This window comes from Marmota monax, unplaced genomic scaffold (assembly GCF_021218885.2).
Source record: "Marmota monax isolate L192 unplaced genomic scaffold, Marmota_monax_Labrador192_F-V1.1 WCK01_AAM20220418_F8-fsc00002, whole genome shotgun sequence".
Taxonomy (NCBI): Eukaryota; Metazoa; Chordata; class Mammalia; order Rodentia; family Sciuridae; genus Marmota; species Marmota monax.
The window spans coordinates 18878716-18898587 of NW_026693571.1; the positions used below are offsets into that span (position 1 = coordinate 18878716).

At 40.8% G+C, this 19872-nt stretch overlaps 1 protein-coding gene across 1 annotated transcript in view; it reads left to right on the forward strand.

Moving 5' to 3' along the window:
- Nucleotides 1-7814: 7814 nt before the first annotated feature.
- Tspan5 (tetraspanin 5) overlaps nt 7815-19872 on the forward strand; it is a 167863-nt gene continuing 155805 nt past the window's right edge. Inside the window, exon 1 of the mRNA XM_046459103.2 lies at nt 7815-8266. Within this exon, the coding sequence (XP_046315059.1) occupies nt 8186-8266 (81 nt within the window). The 5' untranslated portion in view covers nt 7815-8185. The remainder of the gene's footprint in view (nt 8267-19872) is intronic.

A 19872-nucleotide genomic window follows, 5' to 3' on the forward strand; every position in this document is an offset into this window, starting at 1 on the left:
GACAGATTTGAAGGGGATTCCCCCCTGCACAATTCCATACTGCACATTCACTGTATGTATACTACATTTTGTTGAAATCATAGCATTTAATCCATTCTGACCCAAGTTCTTACCTCTTTGTTTATTTCTTCCAGTTAACGGGGTTAGGGCAGGATCCATGGACCTGATGCATTAATCAATGTGCTCAGTGAAAATTTTTTTAGAATCAATTGATTGTGTATAATGAAACCTAAACAGATATCTGATAAATCTGCTAATGTCTATTTCTGTTTCTAGACATGAAGTTCAATATTCCAGCAATTAGAGTTCCACTGGGAAGTGACATATAACAGAAGAAAAGTTTCTGAAGATAAAAGACCCCAACTGGCCTTAAAGGAAATTACTGGATATGATTAGCATGCCCAGAGATAAATAGGACAGATTTTGGAATGGGTTGAGTTATGCTTAACTTGATAGAATAATTTGATTTGGTGGTGGATGAAAGGGTGGAGTTTGCAGAGTGGGAATGTCATTTTTTTTAGTTTTCGGTGGACACAACATCTTTATTTTTTAAATTTTTACGTGGTGCTGAGGATCGAACCCAGCGCCCTGTGCATGCCAGGCGAGCGGGCTACCGCTTGAGCCACATCCCCAGCCTCGGGAATATCATTTTGAAATTGTTTGGAGGTGAGACGGAGGTAGAACTGTGAGGGAGCATGCATCACTTTTGCCTAATAAGAATGAAACAAAGACTGTTATGTGGTAGAATAGGAAGATGCACAAGGGCACACAGGCAAAGAATGGAGATTCTTGACTGAAAATCACAGCTTAGGAATGGAGGTAGAAGTTGCTTCCGTTATGCTGGAGGATTTCTCTGCATTAATTTTGGGTCCTGAATGAAGCGAAGGGAGGGGAGATGAGAATAGGAGAGATCATAGAATGAATCAAACATAACTTTCCTATCCTTATATATGAATACACAACCAATGTAACTCCACATCATGTATAACCACAATAATGGAATCCTAACTGGAACAAGTTATACTTATTCTATGTATGTATAATATGTCAAAATACACTGGACTGCCATGTGTTCTTTCTAGATAATTAGAAAGAACAAATAAATAAATCAATAAAATATTTGGAGCCTGGCAAATGTAATAAATTTAAGGGTTTTTTTCTGCAGATGAGATCAAACATAAAAAGATATTTATTGATAAACAAAAGATCCAAAATATTGACAATAGTTTGGAATGTTGTCAAAAGTGATGTTTAAAAATATTTTCTGTATTTTCTAAATATTGTATGAGAATATCTTACTTTTGAAATCAGAAAGAATATTTTTCTCTGAAAGGTGAAGTTTTTAAAGTTCATATTGTATTGATTAGGATGTTTTGGTTTAAGCCACAGAAAGTGGCTTTAACTAAATCAATCAGTAAGGAAATTCACTGGAAAGAAATGGGCTCACTTATGTGATCAGAGGGAGGGCAGAAGACTAGGAGGATCCCAAAGGTACCAAAGAGCAGCCCTGGGCTTATCCATGGACTGCTAGAAATGAACTCCAGGTGGGTCCTGATCTTGCCTCACGCTACTGGGTATCAGAAAGGGAGCTTTCCATGACTTGCCTAATACCGCCCTCGCCTCCCACTGCAGTATGGTGAAGACAGGGCCTGGTCCCTCATACCCACAGGTTTAGCTATGTCCACAGTGGGAAGAAGTTGAGGTGCTGTAACAAAACCAACTGGAATGGCAGAATTTTAAAAAAATCAATGACTTATCTGTAACATTTTGTGAAAGATAGGATTTATTATGAAATTAATCTTAATTAATTACAATTAATTTTAAAAGTGCAACCATTGTGTTTTACATATACTTGTTCATTCATGTTTCCCTCTTTTTATGTTCTTCTGGGGCCCTGAAAACTGATCTTCTTTAGTAGTTATGTGTGGACATAGGACCAGAGGGCCACAGGAGTAGGGCAATCTCGGGGAATTAGTTAACTATATTTTAGAGAAATACACCATTTAATTCCTCACTTTTCAACTAAAGAACAGAAAGCAGAATATTAAATTCATTAAATATAACAAGAACGTTGTTTAATTTTATTTCATGGCTTTAAGTTAACCTCATTTCACAAAGGATTTGAATAGGGTGACCCCATGTTTCCATGAAGCTTCTTTGATTTCCAAATTTGAGATGCCCACTTCAAAGGAGCTGAAGCCAAAATGGAATGCGATGAAATAATTCCATCTAAAAATCCCATAAATCTCAAGGACAGGGCCTCTTGAAGAAATCCAGAAGTGGAAAGCCTTTGCAGAGGCAGAAGCCTTTCAGAGCACAAAATGCATCACCATTTGCGGCCACCCATGCTGTTAGAGACAGTGCTGTGCACTGTTACTCTCCAAATTTAGGTTTCCTTCCTCTTTCTGTAGAGGGAGAGGGGGGAGCCTCAGCTTCCTTCTGGAAACATAGGTCCCCCAGCTCTTGTACAAACATAGCCTTCATCTGAGCCACATGCAGGGATCCTTTTGTTACTGAATCCCAATTTAAAAGAGACAGACTCTCAGGGTGGCCCAGACTGCATCCACCCAGGCCCCAGCTGTGAAATGCTTATGTGGCTGGAGGTGGGGGAGCACTTGTGGCTGAGAAAGGCTGAGAGAAAACGGTGGGTGTGAGCTGTCAGACACACTGAAAGTTTCCCCTGTAGGTTTAGGGGAACAGAAGCTGTTGGGCAAGAGATCTCAAAGACAGGAAGGAATAGGGAAAAGGGTGATTGTGACAGAAATGTGAAAGCATTAGTAATGGTTCCAGAAGAGAAAATCTTTAAATAAAGGGTGGGGGAAAACCTCAAAAGGGGAGCGTTCAAGTCAAAGTGCTTTCAGGTATGGGAATGGAAAGTCTCCGTCAAAAAACTAATTCAACCAAGGAAGTAGTCTCCTGGGACAGGAAGTCCTGAGGTGGGGTGACCTTCAAGGTTGGTTAAGTCAGCCATTCGCTGTGGTGTGAAGGCCCAAGTTCTTCGAATCTTTCCTCTTTGCCATTCTTGGTAGGGTCTTCATTGTCAGGGATGCTGGTGTCACATCCATCACAATAAAGTCCAAGGTCAACAGGAGATCATTTCTTAGATACAAAGAGAACCTCAGCAGATTCTCCTCACATTACATTGACTAGAGTTGGGTCGTTAGTCCATCCCTGAACCGATCCTTGGTGAGAGGAATGAGACCCTCAGGCTTGGCGTGAAGTCAGCCTTCACAAGGCATGTGGCTGTGTGAAGAGGACACTGGGTCACCAGGAGAGTTCTCAGCGGAAGGAAGCAGTGGGGACAGGTAGACAACAGAATTGCTTACTACAAAGAGGGAAAGAAAAGAAGTAGAACTAGAAGAGCAGAGGCAGATAGTGAAAGAGACAGAGGAGGGAGGCAGGAAAGTGGGCGGAAAGAGCCAAACAAGATGGAGACAGAGACAGACAAGCTCATTATGTGGTGTCTGAGGTTAAAATGCTGTTGTCATATCTTGTTGCACACCCAGGCAACGTTTGAAGAACATGCTTTACCTGTTTTCATTGCCATTTGAAAAACTCATTAACTTTTCAGTAATTAAACTTATTAACCATTTTTCAACCTCAGAATTATAAAGGATGGCTGTAGCAGTCTCAGGCAGAAGATTGCTTTCCTTTTCTCTGTAAAATAGACTAGGATTTATTGAGTCATGAAGAAGTTGTGTGAAATAAATATAATGATGACTTAGTTATCTTCTTAATAGTAAAAAACGATATAATCACACTTTAAAAAATTGGAAACCAGAAACATGAAAACAAAATCACCTATAATCCCACAACCTAACAATTATGAATATTTTGCAAGAATTAACGCCTTACATTTTCTTCATATGATTTTTCTTCATACACGTTGGTAGAGTGCTTTTTTTGTTCAAAACAGGCATAACATATATATGGTATAAATTTCAAAAACAAGCAAAATGGCAAATTCAAAAATAAAGGAGGTCTCCTTCCTACTAATATCTTTTATTTTTTCCTTAGTTAGACTGTCTGTTAACAGGGAAATATATGTACACATATTATTTTGCCAACACACTTGATTTTTTACAACATGGTAGCCTACTGTGTATACTGTTATGCACCTATATTTTTAAAGTTTATATTACTTGGAGATGATTCCATATATAGTTTCTTTAAAATGTAACATAACTTATTCACACATTGCCACGTACTCTTTATAAAAATCATCATCCTTAATAGCCATAAAAAGTTTGAGCAAGTGATTCATTCATTCCCTTTATAAATATTTACCAAGCATCTGCCGCATCTGCAGAGCAGTGAAGATTCTAAGATTAAAACAAGATGGACCACACCCTTGAGGGAGTTCCAATGATGTGGAGGAGACAAGCAGGTAAACAAATAATTACAGGCAGTCTCTAAGATCCAAAATGGAATAAAGTAGGTGTTGAGAGAACACAGAAAGGAGCTTCCAAGAAGCTGAACAAAAGTGTCGAAGATACGCAAGAGCAATGGGCTCACAAACAAGGCAAAGGAGCATCCCAGACAGAGACCAGGTGTGGTCCTGGTGACCATGGGTTGGGTATAACCTCTTTAACTTGCAGCCAGTTTTCAATATAAATAATGTTGTGATATACAACTTATAGTTTATAACTTTTTCCATATTTTGAAGTATTTCTTTGGTTAGATTCCCAGCCAAATGGGAACTGCTGAGTCAAAATGTAGGAGCACTCTGACCTGTTACATGTAATCAAAGTGCTTTCCAAATGGACCATATTTTTTCATAAGGATACCAGCAATATATTAGCAAACCAATGTTCATTATTTTCGTGACTTTATCATTAATTTGTTTTAATGTATATTTCTTTATTAGAAGGTTAAATTTTCCCATATATCTGTTGCTATTTTGATTTCTTCTTATGTGGGTTGTTTTTTGTTTACATACAATTATGAGATTCTATATTTCATCTTAGCTGCAATAAGCACTGCTTACAATACAGATATTCAGACTTCTTTTTCATGTTTGCTGCCATTTTTTTTTTCTTGGTTAGGTTACAGAAAAAAAATTTGACACATGTAGTTTTTAAAAGTATACCCAGTCACGTTCGTTGATTTTTTCCTTCTATTGCTTCTAAGTTGAGAAATACTTCTATGCAGAAATTTAATGAGTCTTCCATTTTCTTCTGTTTTGCTTAAAAATATATATTTAACTCATTAATCCTCCTAGAACTTACTTTGGACATATGGGATGTTATGAAAATTCAACTAGATTCTCCCCCCTTTTCCAAATTTCCGGGAATTATCTGCACTTTCCCTTCTTCATTGATTTTTCTTTTCTTTCGGCTAGGTGTTCCAGGGATTGAACTCACTGGCATTAAACCACTGAGCCACAACCCCAGCCTATTTTGTATTTTTACTTTAGAGACAGGGTTTCACTGAGTTGCTTAGCACCTTGCTATTGCTGAAGCTGGCTTTGAACTTGAGATCCTCCTGCCTCAGTTTCCCAAACTGCTGCAGGGGTGTGCCACCATGCCCGGCTTGATTGCTATTTTTAATACTTTATTTTTTAGAGGAGTTTCAGGTTCACAGATATGGACAATAAGACTATATATTGTATGTCCCATACTATATACTGAATGTCATACTATATGACATTCTGGAAAAGGCAAAATTATGGAGATATTAAACATCAGAGGTTGTAAAAGACTAGGGGGGAGGGAGGAATGAATAGGCAGAGAACAGAGGACTTTTAAGGCAGTAAAAATACTCTATATGATACTATAAAAGTGCATACCTGTCATTATAAATCTGTCCAATCCCATGGAATGTTCAACACCAAGAGCAAACCCTAATATAAACTATGGACTTGGGTAATAATGATGTGTCAGTGCAGGTTCACCAACTGCAGCAAATATTCCCTCCCTCTGGTGGGGGATGTTGAGGAGGAGGCTATGCATGTGTGGGGGCAGTGGTATATGATATCTCTATATCTCTGTTAATTTTTTTTCAAAGATAAATCACATTTAGGAATCAACAAGTTATCACTTGGAACTAATGTCTAGCTCTTTTCTGAAATACCTCACATTGGCTTAAGACAGACCATTCCTTTGATTATCCAGTATCCTTGCAGCAAGTTTCTATTTATATATCTAATTACAACATAGCTGCAAATAGGCTTAGGTAAAGCCTATGGTGCTTTCTTGTTAATAGGGAAATCCACTACTGAAAGAATATCTTTTGAAGCCATATTTGTGGGTGGTATGGCCTATGTTTTGGGTCAGTGGAGAGCACTTTTGAGGGAGAGAGTTATTTCATCCAAAGGGATAAGTTATCCTTAGTCATTGTTATAGCCTCGATGGTATTAAATGAGTAGGATCCCCTAGCCCTCCATTTTTGTGGGTAATCTGGCTCACAACTATGACTTCAATAGAGCCTCGATCTGAAGGCCAGACCCATCTCCAAATGCGGTTTGTTAAAGGAAACAGGAACTTCTTGCCTCGCCAAAGCTTGATTATAGGTTGTTAACTAGCTAGCCAGTTTTTGAGAAAACTGAAAGGTGGTTATCTAGGGAAGTCCTATGTAGGAGGCTCTCAAACTCAAGCCTTCTTAAGTATCACCTGGGAGCTTATTAAACACGCAATTTCTGGAAGCATACTGGGTTGCACAGGATGTTGCTGGCAAATTTTCCAGATCTCATCACTTTTTCTGTCTGAGCCCTAAGAAAATTCCCACAGATATTTCCACACAATTCTGAGCATTTTCCCCTTATCTTTCTATGAAACTCTACTACATGCTTTGCCGGCACTTGAAAAAGTGCTCCAGAGGAAGGGTATGTTGCTAATGGGCACAAACTGCTCAGGTAGGGTTCTAAAACAATTTTCGGCCTCGCGTTCTATCCATCCCCAAGGATCAAGAGCTTAATAAATCTGTAAGCCAGATTCGGATTCCCCAAAGGACCGTTCTGGAACCCTTTCTGGATTGCTTCCTAGAGTTGGGAACCTGGCACGTTCCTTTAGCACTATTCTGCTGACAGCGGGGGACGAAGACATGCATGGTCAGACCTCTTTGGGGCCATCTTTCCTTCCTCGTTCCCATTTCTAAGATGAAAATAATTTCTCCTGCAGGTGGGGAGGTCAGATTACAGTCGCCAGGGACTCAGGAGACTTTCCTTTGCATCGTCTCCAACCCGCTTCTCTCTCTCTTCCCCAACACCCTAACTACTCGTGGTCACCCCCAGCTAAGTCCTTGACCAATTTCCTCTCCTGCTTAGTGGCACAGCGTTCTTCTCTTGCCACAAAATACGGTGGTGGAGGAGGGGGCGTGAGTGTGGTTGCGATCGGAAGGGGGGTTGTTCCGGGAGGGGTAGATTCCCCACACCCAGCCCTCTCTCCAGGGAGCGAACCTCTCTCCCACTTCCCTCCAGAACTGCGGGCTGCTGTTGGTGGCAGAGAGGGACCCGCGGATCCTCCATCCCTGTCACTCTGCCACGCTGTTCCCAACCGGCGCGCTCCCGGGGCGCCCTTATTCCCTTCCGTCTACTGTCCTCCCCATTTATTCCGCGACAGCGCGAGGGTTTTGGGGCTGACTAAAGAACCCGTGGAGAGAAAGAGAGCAGGAGGGGAAAAGAGCCGCGGAGGGAGGCTGCGGCGGCGGCTAAGTGGTGTCACTGCCACTCGGGAGCGCTGGAGCCCGTGCACGCGCGCGCTCCGCGGAGGCTCGGCGGTGGGCGGAGCTGCAGGAGGCGCGGGTGGTGGAGCCGCGGACCAGGCGGGCGGAGCGAGCGGCGGGAGGAGCGAAGGGTGGGAGGGAGCGCGCGAGCAGCGGGCGAGCTGCGTCTCCGCCAGCATCTGCCGCTGCCGCGTTTGCCCGAAGCCCGGGGACCGATCGCCGGACTGGCCGCCTGGCGCACGGACGCAGGCGCCCGCTTTGTGCTCAGGGCCAGCTTCGGCTAGGCTCGGGTTTGCAGCGTGCTGCTTCTCGCCCGCTCACGGACACCCGCTCCGGCGGCCTCGGCTCGCGAGGGGCTGGAGGTGCGGGAGCCGCTTTCCGCTGGTCGGTCCCCGCGCGGCTGAGCCCGGGCCGCCCGCGCCGCGGCCCCGAGCTCAGCTCCTTGCCGGGCTTGCTCCGAGCAACGGTGCTCCGGGGCTCCAAACTCGGGCTGCCGGGGCAAGTGTCTTCATGAACCCAGAGGATGTCCGGGAAGCACTACAAGGGTCCTGAAGTCAGTTGTTGCATCAAATACTTCATTTTTGGCTTCAATGTCATATTCTGGGTAAGTTGGAGCGCTCCAGGGATCTCAACTATTGTGGCCGATCGATTCTCGACAATTTTCCCCCGCGTCGTTTGCTGCTTTTACTTTTCGCAGCCCCTCGGGCGCTTGCAGAAGCCTGGAGAGGCATTTGCCTTCAGTCTTTCCAGCTTGCGCGTTGAAGAGAGAAACATTTAAATCCTTTCTAGGAATGAGAGGGGTAAAAAGAAAAACCGAGCTGGAAAGGGGGCACCCAGGCCTTGGGGTGGCTTTTTAAGGGACGAATAGTAGGGATGCAGATAAAAGAAAGGGCTCGGCAGTTTGAGAAACGAGCAACCACACGAATTAGATTTGCTCCCGGTGGGATATGGATGTTGGGCAGAGCGTGGTGTCATAATAGGGCAGGCTAATAGGGCAGAGCCGACCCCGAGGTCCACCTTCTAACAAGGATCTGATTGGACGAGGGCTCGGCTCCGTGTTGCCGCGGCTGGTCTGTGCCGTGCTTAGCGTGTATCTCTTTGCACCATCTCGGGCTTTGTGTAGGATGCAGATGCTGTGGTATATGGTTCTGTAACGTGAATGTAAATAACGCTTCCTGCACGCTTTTACCCCTTTCAGCTGGAAAGCGCTCCCTTTGCATAATGGACTGGCCAAGTGGGCGTGCGGAGTGGACGGATTTATTTCTATATATATCATTGTCAGGATAATAATAAGTCACCATCAACATATGTTTCAGTATGCTCGTGTCTCACGTCCTCCTTTTTTAAGGAGCGACACAGAGCTGGATGGGTTTTGGTAACCCTTGGAGAAATGCAAGGGAGAAGGTGTGTGAGATGTGTTTTACTGGAGAACCCAGAGAGCAGATGCTTGAAGACAAGATTCAAACCATGCTCTCTGCGTGGTAATACTGGGTGCTGGGTATCTATGGTAATTGGGCTGGGACCCTACTCTTTTGTTTTGATTTTTGTTCCACGATCTTGTAAATGTGTTCTGCAACCAGACAAAGAGTTCTCCAGGACAAGGGGAAAACACTGGGTTTTCTCCCCATCTCATCCTCTTCCTCACTGGGAAACCCCTTTCCCCTTGAAAAGTAAAGATGGTGGCCATCTGGGGGTGTTCTCTAAGTTGCTGTTCAGTGTGAGGTAAACAATGATCTAACTGCAGGATCAATAATAGTCTACAGCCGTCTGAACATAGGGTATATTTATTTGGATCTCTTTTAATTTGGCTATTTGCTATAAATGTAAACATCTGTAAGAATAGTTGTCAGTGCAGCTCTTTATATTCTTTTTTCCCTACCACACTTTTACTAGGTTATTTTATTTTCTATTTTCTATAGGAGCATCTTGCTTTGGTTATGTATGTTTTGTGAAGGAAATGGAAGAGACCACTTTGTCATCTGTTCTCAGAACTGATAAAAATTAATTGGGGGACATGTGAATAGGTTTATGGGCAGGTTTTTGTCAGTTAACTACATGGTTCCTATAAGCACGCTGCCCCCCCCCCCAAACATTGTTGCAAAAATAGTGAGAATAAATTATTTTCTTTCTTTGCTTCTCTCTCTAATCCTTTCTGGAAATGTTTAAGTGGTAGGTTGGCCTATTACCGAGTAAACTATTTTGATTTTATCAGAACTTACTTCTTGACTTTGAGAGGCAAGGACCAGTGGAATTGAGCTGGCCCTTGCAGGGACAGTGAGTCCAGGCCTCTCCATTCTGCTTGAACACTTCCAAAAGTTGCACATTTCAGCTACCAGGCAACAAAAAGCACCCAGGGGCTTTCTCTACAGTTTCATAGCAGGGAGTGAAAAGGAAATAAAAGGATTTGGGCCTGTTCCCTGACAGTTTAGTGTAATTTTGTAGAGTGCACAGAGGCAAATTTAGCCTTTTCTCTGGATTAGGTTGCAACAGAACCCCTGGAATTATGCAGAGCTTCAAAGAATTACCGAGCGCTTGCATGGAGAGTTCCAGAATAGATCCACATCTTGTCTGATTTTGAAGGTCTTCATGTGGGTGGGAGGGAGTTCTGTAGAAAGCCTGAAAGCAGACTGAGGCTGTTTCTAAACCAGCAGCCCAGGCAGAATTGTTAAGTAGGTGCCTACTTAAGAGGGCCCTCCTCTTCCCTGCTGCCTATATGCCCTCCCCCACTTCTCTGTGTAAAGCTTTTTTTCTCATCTGTCCCCTCAAACCTTTCCTGTCTAGCTCACTGTTCCAAAATCACCCTATATTTAAATTTCTCAGTTTATCAGAGCCACCTCTTCAGTGCTGCTCAACAGGAAGGCATCTGTGTTATTTGATTAAAATAATTCAGACTACGATGTTAGTGACTGAAGAACTGGGGTTAGTAGTGCAGGCAGTGTGTTTCAAAAAGTTGCTCAGTTCTGATCTTTACAGTCATCAACCTGTGTGTGAGGGCCAGAAACAGCTGACTCAATGCAGCTCCTGTACAACTATGAAGAAGAAACTGCTAACAGACAGCATGGTTTCCTGCTCTTTCATTTTCACACTGACACGCTAGAATAAATTCGAAACACATTGAAGATGTGTAGAGATACAGATCTGGTAAAATAAAATGGAAAATATTGTGGCACTTGTACACAGTGTGCTCCTTTTACTAATCAGCAGTTAGCCAGTAAACTGCCCTGTGCCTCAGTTTCTCAGCTGTTAAAATGATGGGATTGTTGAGTTGTAAAGTTCTTTCTGGTTATGACAAAGAATGAAGCTATTGAGTTCTAATATGTGGGCAAAGAAAAATATAAGAGATGGGCACTGATATATATAGCATATACGGGGACACTTGTTAAGTTAATAGACTTTTTTTTTTTTTTCCTGAGACTTTGCTGGAGACCAGTTTTATTACTTTCATTTCTTTCTCAAAGATCCTTTCAATTAAAAAAATACTTTTGCTAATTTCTTTGTGGTCTGTTTAGTTATTGGTATGGTATTCATGCTTCCCTTTACCCACTGTGAATCTCAAAAGTAGTCCTGTGAGTCATTAAATATATTTTTATTATTAGAATTACAGTTTCATGTGTTAAATCTGAATCATTTTATATAACAGTTGTAATGATATTCTGAGTAACAAAGTTAACATCTTGTACAGATTCCTTTCTCATTAGTTATCACTGGGTGGTAGGCAAAACAAGGTTTTCCCTATTATATATTGGAACAACTCAAGACAAAGAGGATTGATTTTCTTGAGGGTGTCACCAAACTATGACATTTCTCAGAAAACCCTAAGATATCTTTGGGGAAGGAAGAGAAAGAGGGTTTTGTTTTATATTTCATTTTTTGTAGTGCCGGGGAATTGAACCCAGGGCCTTGTGCAGGCAAGGCAAACATTCTACCAACTGAGCAATTATCCCCAGCCTCAGGGTTTTGTTTTAAAGTCAGTCATTTTAGGTACTGAATCCTTATATCGTATTATCCATCTTTAATACATATTTTGCTTTGGACCTTGATTCTGATACATAACTGTTTCTGGGCAAGTAGATTAATGTCAATATTCCAGTTATTTATTGCTACATAACAACCCCCAAATTTAGTGATTTAAAACAAAATTTAATTATTATAGCTCATAGTTCTGTAATTTGGCCAGGTTCATCTGGGCAGTTCTCCCTGGGGGTCTCTGGTGCACTTGCAGTGAAATGTGGCTGGGGCTGGAGTTAGTTGAAGCCTCCCTGAGGTGGAATGTCCAAGATTGTGCTCTCTCATGACTGGTAGTTGATGCTTCTTGAAGACTCAGCCAGAGCTGTTGACCAGAGCACCTGTAGGTGGCTTCTTCCTGTCTCTGAGACTGGAAGAAGCAGCCTCCAGTCAGTTTAACTGTATCTGGAAGTGCGACAGTGTCACTTTCATCTGTTCCATTGGTTAAAGGACTTACAGAGCTTGCTCAGTTGCAGGGAGGTGAAGAAATAAATTATTCTTTTTGATGGGGGCGTGTCAAGGTAACATTGCAGAAGGTTGTATGAGTTGCAGCCATCTTGGGAAAATACAGTCTGCTTTTCTGAGCTTTAATTTTTTATTTATAAAGATAATATTTGTCTAATGGCATCATGGTTTTTCAAGGATTCACTAAAATAATATACTAATTAGCACAAAGTCTCAGTATTTAAGAAATGGTGAAGTTCATTATTGTGTTCGGATACCATACCAGTTCTATCCTGGGCTAAAGAACTTCTCGAATGTCTTTGCTAGTACTTTGGACTCATTACTACTAGGTAATGATAATACTCTTAAGATCTGCCAAGGATATAAGGCAAGTGGATTTGATAGATTTTTATCATGATTTATTAGAAAAGACCCCATAGATCAGTGGAAGCCCTGAACAACTTACGAGAATCAAGTCATTTTCTGTTCTCTGTGGTACAAGGATAGAACAGCCTTGGATACTTGAGGCCAAATTTCTTTTTTGGTGTGCTTTCAAATATTACATTGTGTTACAGTGGTGGTTTATCTGGAGTTGATGGCAGAATGTTGCATCTAATTTGCTTCCACAGGGCTTAAATTCAGAGAGGAGGGAGATTTAGGGAACCTTGGGGAGGGTATCAAGTAGGAAGCCTTATCTTATGATTCACTATAAACTGCAAGATGTTCTGGAATGATGATACATCAGCAGTTTATAAGTCATAATTTTTGTTTTAATTTGCTAGACATCTGTTAGCTTCGATGGCAACCATATGGGAGTCTAAATTGCCTTTTGAATTACAGGGAGATGATAGAAAGAAAGCTAAATACGGTTATGGAAGTGTCATGTGGGAAAAGCATAAGAAAGGTATGCGGACCTCAGTGGGGAAAGTAATTGAACATTGACTTGCTTGTTCTGGCCACTCACTCAGTCTGAGGTGCTGGAGCATTCTCACTTGATGATATACTTGAAGGTTGAAATGAAGCCAAAGGGAAAAGTTGGAAAACCAAGTCATATTCTGCCCACCATAAAACTGCCAAGGTGAGCTCATTTAGATGGATCCCTCTGTCTTAAAAGCCATAGTAATAGGTAGTCCCTGGTAAAGGTTAAAGCAATGTGTTGTTTTTCTTTTCTTTACTCCCCTGTTCCCATTTCTTTTCTTTCTTTTTGGAGATAGGGTTTCACTATGTTGCCCAAACTGGTCTTGAATTCTTGGGCTAAAGCGATGTTCCTGCCTCAGCCTCTTAAGTAGTTGGGACTATAGGCATGCACCACTACACCTGGTGTGATGCACATTTTTTTAAAAATTTGTATATGACAGCAGAATGCATTACAATTCTTATTACACATATAGAGCACAATTTTTCATATCTCTGGTTGTATACAAAGTATATTCACACCAATTCGTGTCTTCATACCTGTACTTTGGATAATAATGATCATCACATTCCACCGTCATTTCTAACCCCACGCTCCCTCCCTTCCCCTCCAATCCCTCTGCCCTATCTAGAGTCCGTCTATTCCTCCGATGCTCCCCCTCCCTACACACTATGAATCAGCCTCCTTATATCAAAGAAAACATTTGGCATTTGTTTTTTTGGGGATTGGCTAACTTCACTTAGTGTTATCTTCTCTAATTCCATCCATTTACCTGTGATGTGCATTTTTAACAGAGCTTTACAATTATGTCTTTCTTCTAAGGATCTTACAAGCATATTATAATGTCTTTGTGACTGACAAAAAGATCAGAGCACATAGATGTGAAGTGATATGGGGTGACTTTTGTGGTGTGGAAGAACCTGTCAGGGTTCACTTTTGGAGTGTTAAGTCTCTTCCATAACTATAGTCTCAGCTTCTCAGTTTGAAACTTATTTTAGAAGATGCTTGTTATTCTAAAATAAAACATCAAGTAAGTCATTTACATCTGTTCATAATTGAAAGGCAATAAAGTTTTTGCATATGCCACAATTAATACCATCCACGAGCACAAAAAAAAAGGTAAGTTGAAAATGTTCTAAAGAATATGATAGATTAATGAATTATATCTAGTTTATTGAGAATTTATAAACGAAATTGGAGTATTAAAGATAATATTCTAGAGTCACGTGTTTCTACACATAACACTCATGACTGTCTTTTTTTTTTTTTTTTTTTGGATACTGGGAACTGACTATCTTAAAATTTCTAACTTCAGACTTCTGAATCATACTCCATTGGATTATAATGGTCCTGTGTGGGGATTGTCTCTCAGTCATTACTTAAATACAGTGTGTCACACACTGTCTGTCATATAGTAGGTATTAAAATATGTGTTTGTTGCATGAATGAATTAGAGAGTCATTGGAAAGTACATAGGACTCATCTCTAACTTCCTAATCAGGGAAGCATTTTCCTCTGTAATATCCTTCCAGCCTTCTAAGAATGAATCTGTTTTAAATCACTTTAATCATTAGAGCATTCTGTCTTCAAACTAGGTCTAATCAGTCTCTGCAGTTTCCATCCTAACTTATTGTTGTTGACTTTAATTTTTTTTTAACTTTAAAACATTTCAAACCTATAGAAAAATTGCAAGTGGTCCAAAGAACTTGTTTTTATCTTGAATCATTTGAGGCAAAGTTGCCAGTATGATGGCTCTATAAACTAGGATATTCTCCTAGGTAACCACAGTGCCACCATCAGAACCAGGAAGTTACACTGATATATTACCCCTATCCAATCTTTTTTTTAAATTATTTTTATTTTTAATTGTAGTTGGACACAATAACTTTATTTCACTTATTTATGTTTATGTGGTGCTGAGGATCGAACCCAGGGTCTCACAAGAGCGAGGCAAGTGCTCTACCACTGAGCCACAACCCCAGACCCCTCCCCCCCATCCAATCTTTAGACCTCATTTAGGTTTCCTCATTATTCCACTAATGTCTTCTAAAGCCAAGGGATCCAGGACAGAACCACACATCATATTTAGTTATATCTTTTTAATCCCTTTCAGTTCTTCACTGTCATGAAATTGCTACTTTTGAAGATTATAAGCCAGTTATTGTGCAGCATGTCTTTCAATTTGGGTTTGTCTGCCATTTCCTCAAGCTTGTATCCAGGCTGTGTGCCTTTGGCAGGAATAGCACTGAAGTGACACTGTGTTCTCACTGCATTCCATCAGGTGGCAAATTTCTGTTTGTCCCATTGCTGATGATGGTCACTCGATTAAGGTGTCATCTGCCAAGCTTCTCTACCATAGAGTTCCTTTTGTAATTTATAAATATTTTGTGACAAGTTACTTTGAAACTATGTAAATAGCACATCATCAAATTTCCAGTTCATTTATTTAAATCAGTAAGAACCTATAGCCTCCTGTTTTCATCTGTTACTCTCATTATTTACTTTGATGTTTAAACTGGTCCCATCCTTAGCCATTGGCAGTCCTTTCACAGTGGCAACAGTACCTTTTTTAATATATTTTTTTAAATTTTTAGGTGTAGATGGATATAACACAATGCCTTTATTTTTATATGGTGCTGAGAATTGAACCTGGGTCCCGCTCATGCTAGGCGAGCACTCTACCGCTGAGCCACAATCCCAACCCCCTCTTTTGTTTTTTTATTTTATTTTTAGCTATAGATGGACACAATACCTTTATTTTATTTATTTATTTTTATGTGGTGTTGAGGATCAAACCCAGTGCCTTGCACATGCTAGGTGAGCGCTCTGCCACTGAGCCAGAACTCCAGGCCCAACAGTACTCTTTTTACTCCCATCAATCTTTGAGCACTTCCTTGCTTTCTGGCAGAAACAAGATGTTTCCAGCTCATCTTGTAATTTACCTGTATCTTTCCTATCAGCCATTCCTTCAAGGAGCTTTGGTTCCTTTCCGTTAAGATGGTAGTTAGAAGCCAAGGTTCAGTCACTTGGTGTGCTCATTGCTATTAGGGCATCAGCAATCCTGGGTTCTCTTAGTGGACAGAACGATGGAATATTTACACATATTTACTCTTGTGTTTATTTAATCTACCTCTCTCTCTCTATTTTTTTAAAAACCTGATTTCATGGTAATAGCTTAAATTCCTATCTGATATCAGAGGGTTTAATCTAATTATTTTGCTCTCCATATTTATATCTGCTGCCTTTGACAGTGAGATTCTTGCCTCCTATTATTCTTAATATAGTTATTTGATAAACCTCCCCATATGTCACCAGTCTTCAGCTATTGCCCTTCCCCTCCTCACATAGTTGACCTTCTTACCTGCCAGTACTTTCAGCATTCCATGCCACAATCCCTACACCCACCACATGGACACCTTTCTTATTCTGATCTGCTATTCTGGGCTTCCTTATATCCTTCCCCTATCTGTGTCACTTGGTCTCACCAAAAGACTTATGTCTCTTTCCTGTTGTACTTTATAATTTTAAAAATAACCATTATGTCATTGTTAAACCTTCTGTTTTCCTTCTTTAAAAGCTAGTTCTTCCATATGTTTCATATAACATTTCCAGATTGTGGTTTGCCCAGGTCATGGAACTCTGCCTGTGGTCCCATTTGGATGCACCTCCATTAATGTAGCAACCAGAATGGAACACATTTTTCATGAGTTGTTCCAACCATCCAGAGAGCAGTGGGCTATTACTCTTGAACTCTTCCTTTATTCTCTAGGCAGAGCTGGACCTGGAGGCAGAAGCCTCTGCCATGGCTGGGATTTGACTATGAGTAAGTTACTCTCAGAATAGAGACCCCCTCTCAGTTAGTTGTTTATCCAAAAAACTGGGGAAATAATTTTCTGCAGAATGATTTTCCAGCATTAAATGATATCATACTTATAAAAGTACTTTGTAAAAGATAAATCTTTCAATGCAAATATCAGTGTAATTAACCCAGGCTAAACTGCACATGCTTTTCCTGGTAGCCAGAACATTGTTGACATTGTTGACTCTGGTTGAATTCCTTCCTTCCTTCCTTCCTTCCTTCCTTCCTTCCTTCCTTCCTCCCTTCCTCCCTCCCTCCCTCCCTCCCTTCCTTCCTTCTTCTATTGGGAATTGAACTCAGGGGTGCTTTATCACTGAGCTACATTCTCAGTCTTTCTATTTATTATTTATTTTTATTTTTTTAATATTTATTTTTCAGTTATAGGTGGACACATATCTTTATTTTATTTTTATGTGGTGCTGAGGATTGAACCCAGTGCCTCATGCGTGCTAGGTGAGCGCTCTACCTCTGAGCCACAATCCCAGCCCCTCTATTTTTTATTTTGAGACAGGGTCTCACTAAGTTGCTGAGGCTGGCTTTGAACTTTCGATCCTCCTGCCTCAGCCTCTCAAGTAACTGGGATTATGGGATATGCCCCACCATGCTTGGCCTGGTTGAATTTCTAGTGAAATAAAACCCTCACTTCTTTTTCAAGTGAGTCTCTATTAAACCTATCACTCTAGATTATATGCTAATCAGAAGCTCTAATTTTAAGTTAATAATTTGAATTCAGATTGAATACTGTATAAGTTTCCTATTTAAATGTTTTAGTTTTGCTCAGTGGTTTTTAAACTGTGTTTGCAGGTATTCTACAAGAGTGTGTGTGTCTGTTTGGGGGTGGCGTTATTTTGTGTGCAAGGAAAGGCTGACTAGGTATGTCTCTGACATCTTTCCTCTGGAGAAGCTTAGCCATTTGTTTTGGTATTTTGAGATACCATGAAGGATCTTTCTTGGGAAAGAAAGTCAGCTTTCTGTGACTGTGATAAAATACCTGAAATAATTTACTTTAAATGAGGAAAGGTTTATTTTTGCTCACAGTTTCAGAAGTTTCTATCTATAGTCATTAGGCCCTGTTGCTTTGGGGCTGTGGTGGCACACCACATCATTGTGGGAGTACATGGCGGAGAAGGACTCTTCACCTCATGGTGGTTAGAAAGTAAAAAGAGAGGAAAAGTGACTAGAGTCCCAATAACCTCTTCAAGAGTTCATCCCTTACCCCCAATGACCCAACTTCCTCCAAGGAGTCCCACCTCTTAAAGTTTTCACTATCTTCCAACAGAAACACAGGCTAGTGACCAAACCTTTAATACGTGGGTTTTACAAAACACTTTCAAAGCACAGCAAAAGGTCCTTCTTAAATTTAAAAAGAATATTTTTTAGTCTTGATAGCTAAGGTATGTTTAAAAAAATTTACTGCTTATGTGGGTTTTTATCTCTCTTCATGCATGGAAAGTCCCTCTCACTAACTAGGGGTGGTCTCCGTAGGACTAGTTGTTATTTTATCCGTTTACAGATATATTAGTAGGTTAGAAGACAGTTTTTCCACTATTTCAGATTCAGTGGTTCATCCAGGGTGGAATTAGTGAAACTAGCTTTTTTTTTTTTTAATGTGTTTAGGTCCTGTAGGTAATTGTGATACCCAGTCAAGGCTGAGAAACTCTGGTTTGTTTTTCATGGGAATATGTGGCTTTTGCTTCCTGTTGCTCTCTGGAGGGGACACATGGGTGTTGTAGAGCGTGACTAAAGGGTGACTGATTTTACCAGATCATGCTGCTGCTGCTCTTTGCTTACATGGAAAAAAAAAGTGGCCTATTTAATCCCTGATGGAATTCTTTTATTAATCTTAAAGTGCCAGTTTACTTTTAAACCCCAAATCCCTAAAATCAAAATGAAAAAATCTCTTTAAAGAGAACTTATTATGTTACAATTAATATACTAATAATTAGCACATGTAGGAATAGAATCTAGTCATTCCTTTGATAGGCATAATGAAGAACAAGACTTTTCGTTCCTTTTCCCTGGTCATACTGCTTTGCATATGTCAGCATGGTGGGCTTTATTTATTTATTTTTTTGCGGTGCTCAGGATTGAATCTAGGCCTTGTACATGCTAGGCAAGGGCTCTATCAGTAAGCTACATCCCAAATCCTTTTTATTTTGAGACAGGATCTTGCTAAGTTGCTCGGTCTGGTCTTGAACTTGTGAGTCTCCTGACTCATCTTCCTGAGTAGCTGGGATTATAGGCATGCACCACCATGCCTGGCTAATACTGAATTCATTAGTTCAGCAAACCATCCTTAACTTCAAAACATTGTCCTCCCTGTTCCTGCTGACTTTCCTTTCAGCCTCAGTTTCCCTGGTTTTCCTCTCTGACCTCCAGCTCTGGCTGGACACTCTCTGCGGGGCACAGGTGTGGCTAGCTGTGCATGGCAGTTTCGTGGAGTTGACTCAGCTCTAATGCTGTGAATGGAACACTTCTTTTCTCAGGCCTCAATTTTTAGCACCACGACAGGTGCCAATAAAGCAAACACTAACATTTGTCAGTTTACTTTTTAAATTTTATTTATTTATAGATGTTGATGGACACTTGTTTTATTCATTTATTTATATGCCGTGCTGAGAATCAAACGCAGGACCTCATACATGTCAGGCAAGTACTCTACCACTGAGCCACAACTCTAGTCCTTGCTAGTTTACTTTTTTAAAAATTGTTAAATATTAATTTTAGTTTTAGGTGGACACAATATCTATATTTTATATTTGTGTGGTGCTGAGGATCGAACCCAGTGCTTCATGCATGCTAGGTGAGTGCTCTACCACTGAGCCACAACTCCAGCCCCCATGTGAGTTTACTTTTAAAAGGAAAGTTTCAGTGTATAACATCCAAGGTAGGCAAAATGAATTTCCCCATTACTTTCTTCCTCTCTTTCTTCCTCTCCTTCTGTTTCTTCTTCCTTTTTCCTTCCCTCCATAACCTTTAAAAAAAT